This window comes from Callorhinus ursinus, unplaced genomic scaffold (assembly GCF_003265705.2).
Source record: "Callorhinus ursinus isolate GAN/ISIS: 27379988/994484 unplaced genomic scaffold, GSC_fseal_2.0 scaffold2, whole genome shotgun sequence".
Lineage (NCBI taxonomy): Eukaryota > Metazoa > Chordata > Mammalia > Carnivora > Otariidae > Callorhinus > Callorhinus ursinus.
In genome coordinates, this window is record NW_027397064.1 from 25,093,305 (window position 1) to 25,108,433 (window position 15,129).

General features: G+C 39.2%; 1 protein-coding gene across 4 annotated transcripts in view; it reads right to left on the bottom strand.

Annotated features, from left to right (window-relative positions):
- The window catches only part of UNC80 (unc-80 homolog, NALCN channel complex subunit), a 228,889-nt gene that overhangs the window by 55,800 nt on the left and 157,960 nt on the right, over nucleotides 1-15,129 (bottom strand). For all 4 annotated transcript variants that reach the window (XM_025892412.2, XM_073879220.1, XM_073879217.1 and 1 more), the window contains 7 exons: nucleotides 12,451-12,551; nucleotides 11,375-11,461; nucleotides 7,356-7,539; nucleotides 5,675-5,769; nucleotides 4,173-4,262; nucleotides 3,336-3,437; nucleotides 724-904 (listed from right to left, as the gene is read on the bottom strand). In XM_025892412.2, the coding sequence (XP_025748197.1) occupies nucleotides 724-904; nucleotides 3,336-3,437; nucleotides 4,173-4,262; nucleotides 5,675-5,769; nucleotides 7,356-7,539; nucleotides 11,375-11,461; nucleotides 12,451-12,551 (840 nt within the window). The remainder of the gene's footprint in view (nucleotides 1-723; nucleotides 905-3,335; nucleotides 3,438-4,172; nucleotides 4,263-5,674; nucleotides 5,770-7,355; nucleotides 7,540-11,374; nucleotides 11,462-12,450; nucleotides 12,552-15,129) is intronic.

Below are 15,129 nucleotides of genomic sequence, written 5' to 3' on the forward strand. Positions count from 1 at the left end.
GCCATCAAAAAATGAAATCTTTCCATTTGCAATGACGTGGTGGATGGAACTAGAGGGTATTATGCTAAGCGAAATAAGTCAGTCAGAGAAAGACAATTATCATATGATCTCACTGATATGTGGAATTTAAGAAACAAAACTGAGGATTGTAGGAGAAGAGAGGAAAAAATAAAACAAGACGAAACCAGAGAGGGAGACAAACCATAAGAGACTCTTAATCATAGGAAACAACCCGAGGCTTGCTGTGGGGGAGGGGGTGGGAGGGATGGGATGGCTGGGTGATGGACATTAAGGCGGGCACATGACATAATGAGCATAGTATTATATTAAGACTGATGAATCACTGACCTCTACCTCTGAAACCAATAAAACATTAGATGTTAATTAATTGAATTTAAATTAAAAAAAAAATCCTGCTTATGATTAGTTAAGAACAGTGGTCTCAGTTTGATCCCTGGAATAGCAGCATCGACATCACCTGGGAACCTGCTAAAATTCAAGTTCCCGGGCTCTATGCCAGAGCTACTGAGTCAGAACCTGGGGAGGGAGGAGCCCAGCAATCTGTGTTTTATCAAGTCCTCCAGGTGATTCTGATGCACTCAGGGCTGAGAAGCACCGCCTTAGAGAACTGTCTGCTGGTTCAGATGCTCTCCAGCCAAGGACCAAACAAGAGCATAGGAGGCCCAAGAAAAGAAATGCTTTTTTTTTTTTTTTTCTTGATACCTTGTGGATCACTGAAGAGTGAAAATTCAGCGTCAATAGCACTTCGGGGGAATGAGGGTAGTCGGAGGAGGTCTTCCTGGAGCATGGAGACATGGGACTGTTTGTGGGCTGTGGGGATCTTCTGCGTCAGGGAGATGAGAAACAAAACCCGCCCGACTTCCTCCAGCTTCCGAGTGAACACCTAGCCGCAAACAAAAGCAAGAGCAGAGGAAACGTAGAATTAGCAACTCTGAGATTAAAAGGAGTGAAGACATTGAAGTAAAATCTTTCATGGTAAACAGGGCTGATAAAAAATCAAGGGGGTTGGGTGTTGAATTGAAGGAGAAATGGTTTTTTTTCTTTACCACATAGATGGAGCAAACAATGCTTGATTGACTCTCACTTCCTGTATCTGCCTGCTCCCCAGAAGGAAGTGTTTCTTAGGGGTTCCCAGGCTGGAGGAGCACAATGCAAGCATTGTCAGGAATCGTTCCATATGAAACAGAGCCCATTTGTTTGGATATCATAATATGGAAGACCTTTTCCAACAGGAGCCAGTCAGTCAGTTCCAAGTGCCTCTACCATTTCCACAGATGCCTTAAGCTGTTCTGGGCTTTTCTCTTAAAAAAGGACTGAAATGGGATCCAGGAAGAACCTATCTTGGGACAAAAGCTGATGAGACCTAGATGGCGCAGACAGGATTCTCTTGGTGCCATCTCTTTGTTCCTTTCCTGTGATGATGGGTGGGCAGGGAATGTGATGAGGAGGTCCACAAGCAGTCTGAAGCTGCTGAGGAAACTCCAGGGCCAGAACCACAGGCTTGTGGTAGTAGTATTACTATCTCCCTGCAGAACTCAGAAAGAAATCTTAAAATTCCAACTTGGAGTGTACATAGAATGAGAGCTCCATTTTATGCAATTTTTTAAAAAAGATTTTATTTATTTATTTGACAGAGAGAGACACAGTGAGAGAGGGAACACAAGCAGGGGGAGTGGGAGAGAGAGAAGCAGGCTTCCCGCTGAGCAGGGAGCCCGATGCGGGGCTCGATCCCAGGACCCTGGGACCACGACCTGAGCCGAAGGGAGACGCTTAACGACTGAGCCACCCAGGCTCGCATTTTATGCAATTTTTAAAAACATGTTCTTAGACATAAAAAGAACACACTAGTGAAGTGCTATTGTTGATAATGGTTTTAATTCTTTTGCTGCCAAAACCAGGGGCTGGGATAATTCGGGGTAATTATTTTAGAAATTATATATACTTAAGACCTTACAGTTATGTATACTTTAGACCCAACACCACACACTTTGCAATACTTGCACTATTTTCCTTCTTTCAACTGCAATTCAGGTAGTTTATGCGAACTATACTTTTAATTACTTAAGTGGTCTAATTCTATGCCATTCTCATTCATTTCATGAAGTTGTTTTTGAATAGTTTGATGCCAAATTAACCTTCTTGATATGTGCAGAAAAACTGAAATGATAAATTATCCTGAAATTCTTGTTTAGACATTTTATTAAAAATAAATGACTGTGGGGGTGCCTGGGTGGCTCAGTGGGTTGAGGTCCAATTCTTGGTTTTGGCTCACATCATGATCTCAGGGTTGTGGGATCAAGTCCCCTGTCGGGTGCACTTGGCGTGGGGTCTGCTTGAGATTCTCTCCCTCCCACCCCCCACCATCCTTCCCCGTTGGGCGCATGCAAGTGCACTCTCTCTCTTTCTCTCTCTAATAAATAAAATCTTAAAAAATACAAAATAAAAATAAATAAATGAATGTAACACATAGACCATATTAAAATTGTATCACTACTAGAACTGTGGACTATAGGGCGCCTGGGTGGCTCAGTTGGTTAGGCAACTGCCTTCGGCTCAGGTCATGGTCCTAGAGTCCTGGGATCGAGTCCCGCATCGGGCTCCCTGCTCAGCGGGGAGTCTGCTTCTCCCTCTGACCCTCCCCCCTCTCATGCTCTCTATGTCTCATTCTTTCTCTCTCAGATAAATAAATAAAATCTTAAAAAAAAAGAATTATGGACTATAGCTATATTTTGCATACAAAATAGTGAATTTCCTTATTCTTCTCTTCAATCATAAATTTAAGTACAACTGCTTGATTATGTCTCCTGTTTTAAGGGAAGTTAGTAACATGCGTAAGGTCAGGTGACCGATCAGTGGCAGAGCCGGGACTGGGTCCAAGTCTCTGTACCTTAGCTCAGTGCTTTTCCCAGGCATAATACATTGATCCCTTTTATTTTATTTTTCCCAACTAGTGTAAACCTCTGTAGCAACCTTCTAAGAGCTGCATTTGTGTACTTCCAATCCTGTTTTACAAAAATGTGAGAAGAAAACTTGCAAACTAGTAGGTAAATAAATTCGAAGATTTCTAGTGTTTATACCCAACGATTTGTCATAGCATTAATCCAAATGAGTGTTCTTTGATACCTTTACATTATGATCCAATTTATGAAAACTAACACACTATTTGGGGGAACTACTGACCAAGGGCCTACCCATCCACTTTCTCGAGAGAGGATTGTATCAGAATCAGAATCTCAGGGTTGGTAACACATTCACTGATCATCTATCCCAGTGACTTGGCAAAACCGTATAATAAAATAGAGGTGGTCAGACACCTGTTTCTGAATGAGCTCCTGTCCTTTCTCTGGATGCATATGTACAAGGTTCAGCTGTGGAGATACTGATCTCCGGAAAGGATAAATATCCCGAACATACGTCTGTGGCAGGATTACACAAAGAGAGAGAGAGAGAAAAAAAAAAAGAGTTCAGATGATTATCAAATGATTAAACTTTTACTCTCATTTCCTCTTTACCCAAAGGTCAAATGAAAGTTACGTACTTTCTAAGGGTTTTATCATTTTATGCTCTCCAATTCTATAAAATCCTACGGAAAGTAAACACCCACCTCAGGAAAGCATCAAACCACGTAGGCTTAGCACCCTTTCCAAACACTAGGGTGCAACATCAGGAGCAAAGGAGCCAAAGGCAATTTAATAAAGGACATTCTGGAGGAAGAAGGTCACTGTAAAGTGATGTCTTGAGGTGCCCTTTGGTCATTAGGTCAGGTCACCATGGTTATGCTCAAAATAATAAAAAGAGGAATAACAAGGACGTTAAAATTCCAAGTAGACACACATATTTATTATATGGGCAACTTAATTTTTCATCAGGAGGTAATAATAATGAATGCTTTCTTTGCCTTATCTGCTTTAATTATTGCAACCTATGATAGATACTATTATCATCCTCTTCATTTTCCAGACAAGGAAAATGAAGGGCACAAAGGTACAGTTGCTAGTCCAAAGCTACACTGACAGTAAGGTGGTATCACCTAAGTGGCCATCCTTCTAACCACTGAACAACGATGCCTCCCTGAGTGAGAGCAATATTCAGGAAACGCATGACAAGTTTCCGACACAACTCAACAGGAGTGCATCACTGTGCAGTCTCACCTTATTGTAGTGGATAAGATTCCATCGTTTGTCCATGAGAAAATAATGTGTTGACTGAGATTCTGGGATATTAAAAAACTCCAGACACTCCTAGAACAATAAGTATAAATACATGTTTATGGAGAACATATTATGTGCCAGGTAGTAAGCTGAAAGATACAAATATCAAAACAAGGTAACTTATAAGGATTATAGATCTTATATACTTTTTATATGTGTATATATATAGGGATACATATTGGATTTGGATACACAGTTGCCCAAAGAACGATATAATACAGACTTGTAATGTAATATAAACCAACTGCTCTCAAAGTGCTAAAAGATGTGCAATTATAAATTCAGACTGAGGAGTGAACTGTGGAGGTACAGTGGCATCTACTGGTCTCAACGTCAGGAAGAAAGCATGTTTGGTAACGCCATTAAAGATAATTCAAGCTACAACACATTGAGCCATTATTGCATACTGTATTCTGAGTTCAATGCCTTCCCTGTAGGTCACTTGTATATCCTGCACTGGTACCCCAGTACTGGTGAAAAAGAATGTGAGCCTGGAGAGGTCCTGTTCAATTTAGGTCACGCTGGTTATGGTGTAACCGGGGTTGGGACTTACTCTGTTTGCCTTCCTGCCATTCAGCCTGAGTAGGAAAATGGAGTGGTTGTTGAAGTTTGCTTCACGGGGCCTTAGTAATTCTCTGGAGATGTCTGGGTAAGGCCTGAAGGAGGCATTTTGTACCGAAATAAGATATACACGTTTGGTACAACTGAATTTTTCAGAGGCCTTTCCTGCTTCCGTCTTGGCCTGGAGCTGTGTTCCAGGAAATCAGTTTACCAAAAGTTTGGAATCCAGATAGATGGATACAGAGAAAGGACAGGATCTAGGTAAAGCTGTAGTACTTTACCTTAAAAGTCTTACTGGCGTGTGTAACTATGGATTGACTTTCTGCCGAGGGTCACAACGGCCATAACCATTAAAGATACTTTCTTAACTCACCTGATTTAGTCCAAGGTATGTATGTTCTGCTTCTCCACCCATTTCTGTCCGTGGAAGTCAGACTGTATACCATGCAACCAAGTGCCAGAGAAAGGGTCTCTGGCAGGATCAGCAGCTGACAGACGCTGCCTTAGCTCCCTCAGTGTGCAACCCCAGGGCACCTCCAGAACTACCCACACGTGATGCCAGGGAACGCTGAAGCGGGAATCAACAGCACTCCCAAGGGAGCTAGTACACCTGAGAGTGTCAAGATGCTGCTTCAGCTGAAGGAGAAGCTGCATGTATTTACCTACCTCAAAGCAGAGCTATGATATAGGTAGGTGTGGGGAAAATCATGTGAGGAAATGGGGGAAGTACATGATAGCGGAGCAGATTCTACAAGAGGTAAGTCAATGCATGTATTTGTTTGAAGATAGGAAAATGCCATTTAATTCTAAATGGGATGATCAGCGAAGTGGCCACAGACATTGTGCTTTAAAAATCATTTCTGTTTGAAAGCCATTCATACCTTGAGCAAGGCTTCGAACTGAGTGTCTTCATGGACTGGTAACTGGGTTGGGATATCACACTCATTCTGCCCGTGAACTACCAAGGTTTTGGTACCTACAGAAGGCAAATACAATCATAAGCTGAAGTTCACTCTAGGAACATTTATCTTTAAGGCACAAAATATTAAAATATTATCAATGGGCTGATATTTTTCTTTTTATGATTGTTACTCGTAGTGAGTGCTTAAGGTAAACTGTGTGTTGCACTAATATCCCTCTTTTATAGTTAAAATAGATGTTTTAAATTTATTTCCTGACTAAATAACAAAAGCTACCATTTATGGAGTTCCCAGTACTTTGACATGTATTTTATGTGCATAATATTTAAATCTCACAGCAACCCTATGGTATGGGTATTATTATTTTCATTCTACAAATGAGAAAACAATGGAAATAGACTCTTACAAGTAAGAACTTATAAGTAACTTAGTCAAAGACACATTTATTTAGCAGAAAAGTCAGAATTCAAACATGTGTTGCAACAAGTAATATATCCCTGTATTTTGAATGAGACGATCACGCAGTAATGGTTGAGAAAATATAAAAAGAGATGTTAGCAAAACCATGACACGTACCTGGAATGCAGTTTAAATTTACATTTTCTGTATTCTACTTGGCTAGGGAGTTAGTACTTATTCTACTTCATTCATTCATTATAAGTCTTTGTGAAGATCATGATATACTTTGGCTTTTAATGAGCTGTTTTTAAGCCTATGAATGACAACACGAGTTTCTTTGCTATAATAAAAACTGATCATCTTGTCGGATAACCTATCGAACATATAAATACACAACTTCCATTTATGGAATGCTTGCTATGAGTCAGGTATGACAGCAAGGATTTTATCTACGTAAATGCATTGATTACTCATGATTGTGCAGTATGAATCACATCCTTGTTTTACCCATGAGTAAAGAAAGCTTGAAAAATGATGTGCTTTTTTTTTAGCTAATACTAACTGTATTAATAAATGGCAGTAACATGACTTTAATGCAGGCCTCTACATTGCACACCCTGTGTTCTCATCTTTACATAATTGTGCCTTTCTCTTTATTTTAATAAGTGGATCATCTCATATTTTCTTAGTCACTGCACCAGGATAAAGACTCGGAAGAGTTTCTATCCTAAAGAAAAGCAAGCTATCAGGAGTGAAAAGGAACCGTAGCTTGAGTTTACATCACACTTCATGTTCTTTTGTTGTTCTCCTTTCTTCCTGCTTGTCCCTTTTCCAATTTTTCATAAAGCCATCTCTCATAGAGTTTACAAAGATCTGGGGTCCATGCCATGCAAACAGTATCATTCCCCTTGCAGTGCCAAACATTCATTCAGAAAGGCTCCCCGTTCAGCTGGCCCTGTGCTATAGACTTAAATACATCTTCAACCTTGGCCGCTCTTCAAGGACTGATTCATGTGGATTGGTTCTGATGTCTCCCCCTTTCATCTGGCAATCGCTGACTTTTAAAGGGTCTATTGTATTTCTTCAGATTGTATTAAACAAAAATTCTTTGAAGCCCCCAACACCAGGGTCAGGACGCTGAAATTTTTCTCATGAATGAAAGAGGCGGTTGGACTTTAAAAGAGTTATTTATACTCTTAAACAAAGAGAAAAGTTATGTCATCCAACAGCGGTAGTGGGTTACCTGGCATGGAAGCGGTCACCAGCAGCTTTACCTCACACTGCTCCTTCTTCATGGTCTGCTTGAGATCCTTGAAGAACAGTCCCTCTACATAACCCACCACCTCCCACAGGAAAGTCAGGGTGGCCGAAATGGCATCCATCCCCCACTCACAGGGGGTCCGCACGAAGTACATGATTAATCCCACCTAAAAGAACAGGAAGAGGTCACAAAACCATGATAATCCTGAGCAAACATTCTCATTTCCTTGGCTTTTGTTTCCTTAATCAAATATTCTTTTGTGCCTTCATATTCTCTGTTTAACGGTTCCTCTAGTACTTTTCAGTGGCCATAAGCGAGAGAGGGTGGAACTGGAAAACCAACCAGAACAGGTTGCCATACATTTTTGTGTTTCACGGAAATGGTGATTTAAGACAAAAGCAGAAGATTGTTTTTCCAGGCTTCAAGTCGCTTGGTAGCTCAGGTGCTGAGGCCACCCCAGATTAATCTCTATGAGATGTTTGCCGAAACAGTATTTGCTGATTGGATTATGTCTAGTGGTCTGAACCAATGAACACTGTACTTGGCTAAATTGGTGACCTTAACAGATTTTTCTTTGTGTCCCCTAAAATCTTGAAAAGCTCTGGGTCCTTTTGCACATATTTAGGTTGACATTTAAAATGTCTCATCAGGGTGCCTAGGTGGCTCAGTCAGCTAAGCATCTGCCTTCAGCTCAGGTCATGATCCCAGGGTCCTGGGATGGAGCCCCACATCAGGCTTCCTGCTCAGTGGGGAGCCTGCTTCTCCCTCTCCCACTCCCCCTGCTCTCTGTCAAATAAATAAAGTCTTTAAAAAAATAAAATAAAATGTCTCATCATAAGGTAATTTTTTTTTGGTTAATAGAATATATTAAACATTCTCTACATTGAAATAAAAGGCTGATTGTAATTGGAATGTGTATTTCAACAAATTTTGATGAAAGAAGTTTTAACTACCTTATTCAACAGTGCACAACAAAATCATAAAGAAATAACATCAAAGTTTTCCCCACCCATGGCTTTATTGATTGTTTCTTGAAAAATTTCTTAATCCTAGAAAACTTTCTAGTTGTGTTGAATCAGCCTACAGGGTCACTAACCTAATCTGCTTTGGTGGCTCTGAAGGCTAACCACCCTAATGAGTGCCAAACCTTACCCCTAGGAGAAATCTATCAAAGATAGGAAAAAGTGGTAAGTCCTATGGGTTTGTGTGTGTGTGTATGTGTCTGTTGGCAGGGGGTGGTGGTGCAAAAAGGTGATTTTACTAAAGCACAGGGACAGAACCCTGTTCTGAAAGTCCTATAGGTTTAAAGTGCCTTGATCCATCAGAAATGAGGCTTCCTTAAAACTCATGCAGTATATCAGATTCTTTCTCTGTCTTACACATCTGTCAATTCATCTGGTGATGTCTGGGCTGCTCAGGGTGGGCCTTTCTTGTGGACAGTAGGGGAATGATGTTTGAGATGGCAGGCATGCTCATGAAGTGTTACTGCCTATTTGAAGTTGAGGATTTGGAGATTTATTCCTCAAAACTATCTGAGCACCAAATCCCTTTAAAAGTTTTCACATACCCCCAGATGGGCTCAAACCCCAAGGTGAAGACCACTGGGTCAAAGTTAAACAGTCCCTAATAAAATCAGAAGAGATGGGTCAGTGGTCCCAACATGCCCACTATACATATCCTTAACACTCCTTAGAAAAAAGAGGTATATAATATGGGTAATGGTTTAAAAAGGACTCTACCCTTCACTGTTTTGCCATTCTGACTAGAAGACCCCTTTTCTAGTCCCTTCAAGGCATTCATGTACTTGGGATTTGGGGAAAGATAAGAATTTAGAGAGAAATGCAAAAATAGGAATTTATATTCATGCAAAACAGGGTTATACAGCAAAGCCAAAGTGTTGCCAGCTCTTTTCTCTATTAGCTTGTCAATTACCTAGCTGAGAAGACCTATGTCTGCCATTAAGGCTTATTTGGAGTTGACAGGGAAGAGTATGGCAGACAGGAAATGAAATGTCCATTGTCTTATCCCAGGGCTGAAGGACAATGGAGAGCAATTGTCCAGATAAGTATCTCTCCTACCCAGGGACCCGAGGGAATGGGCAGACACACTGAAGGGGCTTTTGCCTCTAGTCTCTGCTAGGGTCTCTGACAGAAGTTCACCTTGGGGCCTTTCGATACCAACCGCAATGCCACACAAACATGGTAGGGCACATACTTAACCTGAGTAAGGCCCTGACATTTGGCTTTGATATCCTACCTTTGGCTTTTGTGTAGTGTACACAGGACCAAGAAGTAGCAGAAAGTTTGGCTGGAGAGCTTTCTGGATAGAATTGCCATAGACTGGTGTCACTGAGCATAATGCTCTAGCCAGAGGTCTTCCTAAGCTGGAGCCATATGGGACATGCAACCAGAACCTAGAGGGGTGTTTAGCACCAGCAGGAGCTGAGGTGAGGTTGTCTCCCACCAAGCACCACTGGGAGCCCGAAGACCCCAAGTCATAGCAGCCATGGGTTTTGGTTTCCACCAGCCAGGCATCTAGCAACCGGCCAGATAAAGAAAATTGTCTCACAAAGGGAGGAGCCAGAGCAAACGTTGGACAAGAGAGAGAATGCTGAATAAATGTAGGAGTGCTGACAATACTGACTCCGATCTTGGCCCTCCATCTTGTTCATGTCCATTCAGTGACTTCCCTTGGCACTATGTGTCCCAGGCCCCTTGGAGGGGGATGTAGGTCCTGACCAGAATGCTGGAAGGCTTGTTCTGAGCTTCCTTCTGGCACACAGATGGTGCCACTTTAGATAACTACCCTTACACCTCACCACCATGCTTGCTCTATAAAAGCTGTGGATTAAGGTCTGGACTTAGAAAATAGCTGCCTAGCCCTTGGATTGGTGTCTGCCCCATCTTCCCTGTCAGTAAGTTACTCTGAGTACAGTTCCGTATGAATGGTATGGAGTGGCTTGCTTCGTTGTTCCTTCTCAAAGTGACTTTTCCATCTGGAGGATATTTTGCTCTCCCTCCTCCACCTTCCAACAACAAAGATCTTTTTTCTCTCCAACCCCACGTAGTGTTTGGAGATGAAAGAAGTTGGAAGGGAGGAGAATTCCTAGAGACTAAATATTTTTAGCCAAGAGAGACTGAACACTATCCAAAGTTACTATTTATATTTTTTTATCAGTCTGAACTTAAAACTGGATTGGACACTTATTTATATTCTTTTCCTTGTCAACCAGCTGGTGGGCACTCAGGAGAAAAACCAAATCAGTCATAGATAAGAGAAAGGATTTCTCTGCACACAGGAGCTGTACTGTTAAATTTTTCATTCTGCTACAGAGCCATGTGGATACCTCTTCTCTTTCTCTACCTGCTAGGAGACTGACAACAGTAAGGGAGAAAGAAGAAGTCCTCCCAACACAGACATTCACGCAGCCATCTATCCGGATTAAGGTGCAGTTTCAAAGAAGAGGCATTGAGCTGAGAGCCCCCAAACTGCGTAACCATTTAGGGTGTAAGGTGGAGATCCTAAAGAAACTGGTCAATTCTGGAGGGTTCAGGAAGGAGCCGTCTGGGTGGTTTAAAGCAAAGATAGTTGCTATGGAAAAATACACTCACAAATACTTTCCATCTAGGGCAATATTTGCCTCTGTGTGTGTGTGTGTGTGTGTGTGTATTTGAAAAGAGAGATAGGAAAAGGGGAAAACGACTAAAATGTCATATAAGTTTTCTCAACAGAAAACCAAAATTAAGAACTAACATAAGCAAGTTGTATAATGCCAAAGGAAGACAGAGATGACACTGACATTGAGTGCCCACCACATGCCAAGTAGTGTGTCAGGAGGGGCTTCCCCATACAAACAATGGTGAATATAGCTGACCACGATCTACCTTCAGTCACATCATTAATGGAAATTTATTGAAAAAAATTCCCTAGGACCTTTTCCTCATCTTGCTGTTTCCTAATTGGAAATGAACACTTCTAACTTACTGGAGGTGAAAACTCACCAAGTAGTTGAAGAGGATGTGAGACGTCTGAGCAGGAAAGTCTCCAATATTTAAGAGAAGTTTGCGCAGCATGTACATTAACTCATCCTGAAAGAAGAAGAGAATTTCTACATCTCATTCAGTGGCCACGCTGTAGGAAATAAAATTAACTTCTTAAAAAGTGGGGGAGGCTCTTACTCTTCCCTCTTGTTAATTTCCATTATGTTTGGCATTTTAATATAGTATATGTGATACTTATTAAACAGTATTTAAACCAACTATTATACCTTCTCTTAGGAGCTAAACTATGGAATTAGACAAGTTTTTTTTTTAATAAAAATTTAGACTGTGTCTATTGGTCATAGGCAAATCTTAGGAAAGCAATACATTTAGTCAACTCTATTTGCTATCACTTCCACGTGTGATGAAAATGTCAGGCAGACCTATCTTGAGAAGCCAGTTAACAAATGCACTTTAATGAACTTCACAGGTCTGCTTCCTAGGTTTTGAGTCAAAGAGATAAAGCTAGGTCGAGAGAGGATAAATAGAGATGTCTGTAATTAACCTTAGCTTTCAGAAACGAGACTTAATTCTTCCAACAAATAGGACCATAACACAGAAATGAACAAATACTTTTTAATCATCAGTGTATTTTGCCATTGCTCAGAAAACTACTTTTATCTCGCATAATCTTCTTACAGGTGGCCTGCTAAATTAGATTTGAGTAATGGACAGTTTCAACATATTCTAATAATCCTACCTGCATCACAGACTACTAAGCAATCAGAATTCAGGAAATGTACCCATTACTAAGAACACTATACTGAATTTAATCTTTGTCTAAAAGACTGAAAATCTTCCAGTATCTTAGGGTCATCACTACTCTTGTACCAAACACATATGGAGACATCAGTCAATGGACCAATTTGAAAGAAAACAGCAAAGTTTAGTACTGCTCATCATTAACATTACCTAAAGCACTTATTTGCTCTGTGTCAGACATTGATGTTCTATGCATAGCGCTGTGAAGCCCACTGTTTGCTTTTAAGTGTTCACACATATAGCTAAACGGCTGTACTCTAAAGAAAGGAATTTACTTGTCTATTGCTGATGGTCAGTTTTTCCAGAAAATGTCGAAGAACTGTTGATGGATCTTCAATCAAACAATTCCATAAGACTTGCTGGGCCACAGCACTCACTTTAGAAGAGAGGATATTGATCATTTGTCTTAAATAGAGATAAAGTGTTAGGTACACTATTCAAACAATTTACTAAGCTTTAATTAGTTTCTCTTTTTTGCCTTAACAAGGTTCTGTGAACTCTTTCTGTTGAAAGGTAGATATTTGTTCTCTTTGCCTCTTATTTCTGAACATTTTCACCTATAAAAAAAAAGTAACAAAAAAGTATAGGACAGTCTTGAGATTTTAGAATTGCTTTTGTAAAGAACACATTTGTGATTTACAACAGTATATCATTCAGCCTTAAAAGAAGGAAATCCTGCCATTTGTGATAATGAAGATGGATTTTGAGGGCATTATGTTAAAGGAAATAAATCAGACAGAAAAAGACAAATATTGTATGATCTCACAAGTGGAATCTAAAATAAACCAAACTCATAGACAGAGAGGCCAGACTGGTGGTTGCCAGAGGTGGGGGTGGGGTAAATGAGTGAAGGTGGTCCAAAGGTAAAAACTTCCAATTATAAGATAAATAAATATATCCTGGGGCAATAACGTACAGCCTGGGGACTACCCTTAACAATACTGCCTTGCATATTTGAAGGTCGCTAAGACAGGAGATTTTAAAAGTTCTTATTATAAGAAAACAATTGTTACTACAGGTGACAATGGGTGTTAACTAAACTTGTTGTGGTAACATTTCATAATATAAACATATATCAAATTATTATACTGTATGTCTAAAATTAATACAATGTTATATATCAACTATATTTCCATTTAAAAAGAAAGAATATATTTGTGAATCTTTGTTTTGGAAATTACCCTAATATTAGGAGTGATGAGTATTTATCAAATTAAAGTCATATTCCAATGTTGGTTGTATGGAGAAATTTCTAAAGTAATCATTTGGTTTTAGGAAATATGTTTTGGTTTAGAATGCATATGAATTAGAGATGATCTTTTATTGTTCACGAGAATGCTTTAAATAGTATCTCCCTCAGTGAGATAAAGTAGTTAAGCCAATCCTAATTAGGCTCCCCCTTCTAATGAGAATGTTTTAGGAATAAATAATTATTCCTAATGTGAAGAAAGTGCTTCTTCTTTGGGGAGAATGATTGGACCAAGACTGCCTAGAAGTGCCCAAGCTAGGAAAGCAGGTGGGTAGAAGTGGGCAGTGGATAAGCATTGGAGGATCTTCAGTCTAAAGGGTTTAATTAGTTTAGTTTTCTAAACTAGAAATATAGGATTTAGCATGAATTTCTCATTCAGCCTATATTTTAAACAAAGGATACCAATATTTTGCTTCCGAAAACCAACCATCCAATTAAAAATATGAACTATATAAATAAATAATATTAACAAGAGATAGATAAATATAAGCCTTAGCTTTCATGTGTCTTTATAAATAATTAAAACAGGTGTGGGTTTTTCTTAGGTTGAAATTGATTGCAAAACTATCTTTGTATATTATTTTTATTCTAATTGCTGAAGTAGGGCAATTTAACACTTAAAACATGAAAAATACAGAAAGACAGAAAAGTAAGACTGGTTAGTCCACCAATCACAGAAACAACTAGAAACATTTTGCAGTGTGTCCCTTTTATACATGTAAAATATATATTTACATGTATTTTTAAATAATATGCAGAAAATATTCTTTGGTACTCAGTTTTTTACTTAGCAATATATTAAAAACTTTTAACATTAATATTCTTCTAGAATGTTATTTCTAACATACACAGAATGCTGTCATATAGAGGTGCCATGATTAACTAATTGCTTGTTGGACATTTAAACTCTTCTCTAATATTTGTTATTTTAAATAACGTACAATGTGCAGCATCCTATAAAGACCATATATAGTTCTCATTATTGCCCTAGGAAATGGCTAGAAGTCAAAATCTGTATCAAAGGGCTTTCACACTTATTAAGGTATTTGACGCATACTGTGAAACTTTGTTCCAGAGTACTTGTATTGAATTCCATACTTCCATCAGCAAGGCGTGAGAATTCTTTCTTGCCTGAATCTTTATCAACTATGGATATTTCCATTTAGAATAATCTTTGCATGGTAGCTGCACTTGTACTGAGCAGAGCATAACATACGGAGAAGTTGAGTCACTGTGTTGTACACCCGAAACTAAGGTAACCCTGTATGTCAACCATCTCAAATAAAAAAATAAAGTAAAAAAATGAAAATAGCTTTGCACGTTTTCAGATGAAATGTAAAATTTCATTGTTTTCTTAAACAACAATGTTGTTTACAGGTCTTATTGACCATTGGTCTGTGTATTTATATCCTTTGCCCATTTTTCTAGTGGGGTTTAAAAACATCATTATTGAGCTCTAAGGCTTTTTAAAATAACAACATTAAAAATACTAACCTGTTGTCTATCACAAACATCATTCATCTTTACTCCCAGTTTATCGTTTCATTTTGCAACTACTCTATTTATTTTTTAGAATTTGAAATTAAATTTATTTATCTTTTTAAATTTTATTTTATTATGTTATGTTAGTCACCATACATTACATCATTAGTTTTTGATGTAGTGTTCCATGATTCATTGTTTGCGTACAACACCCAGTGCTCCA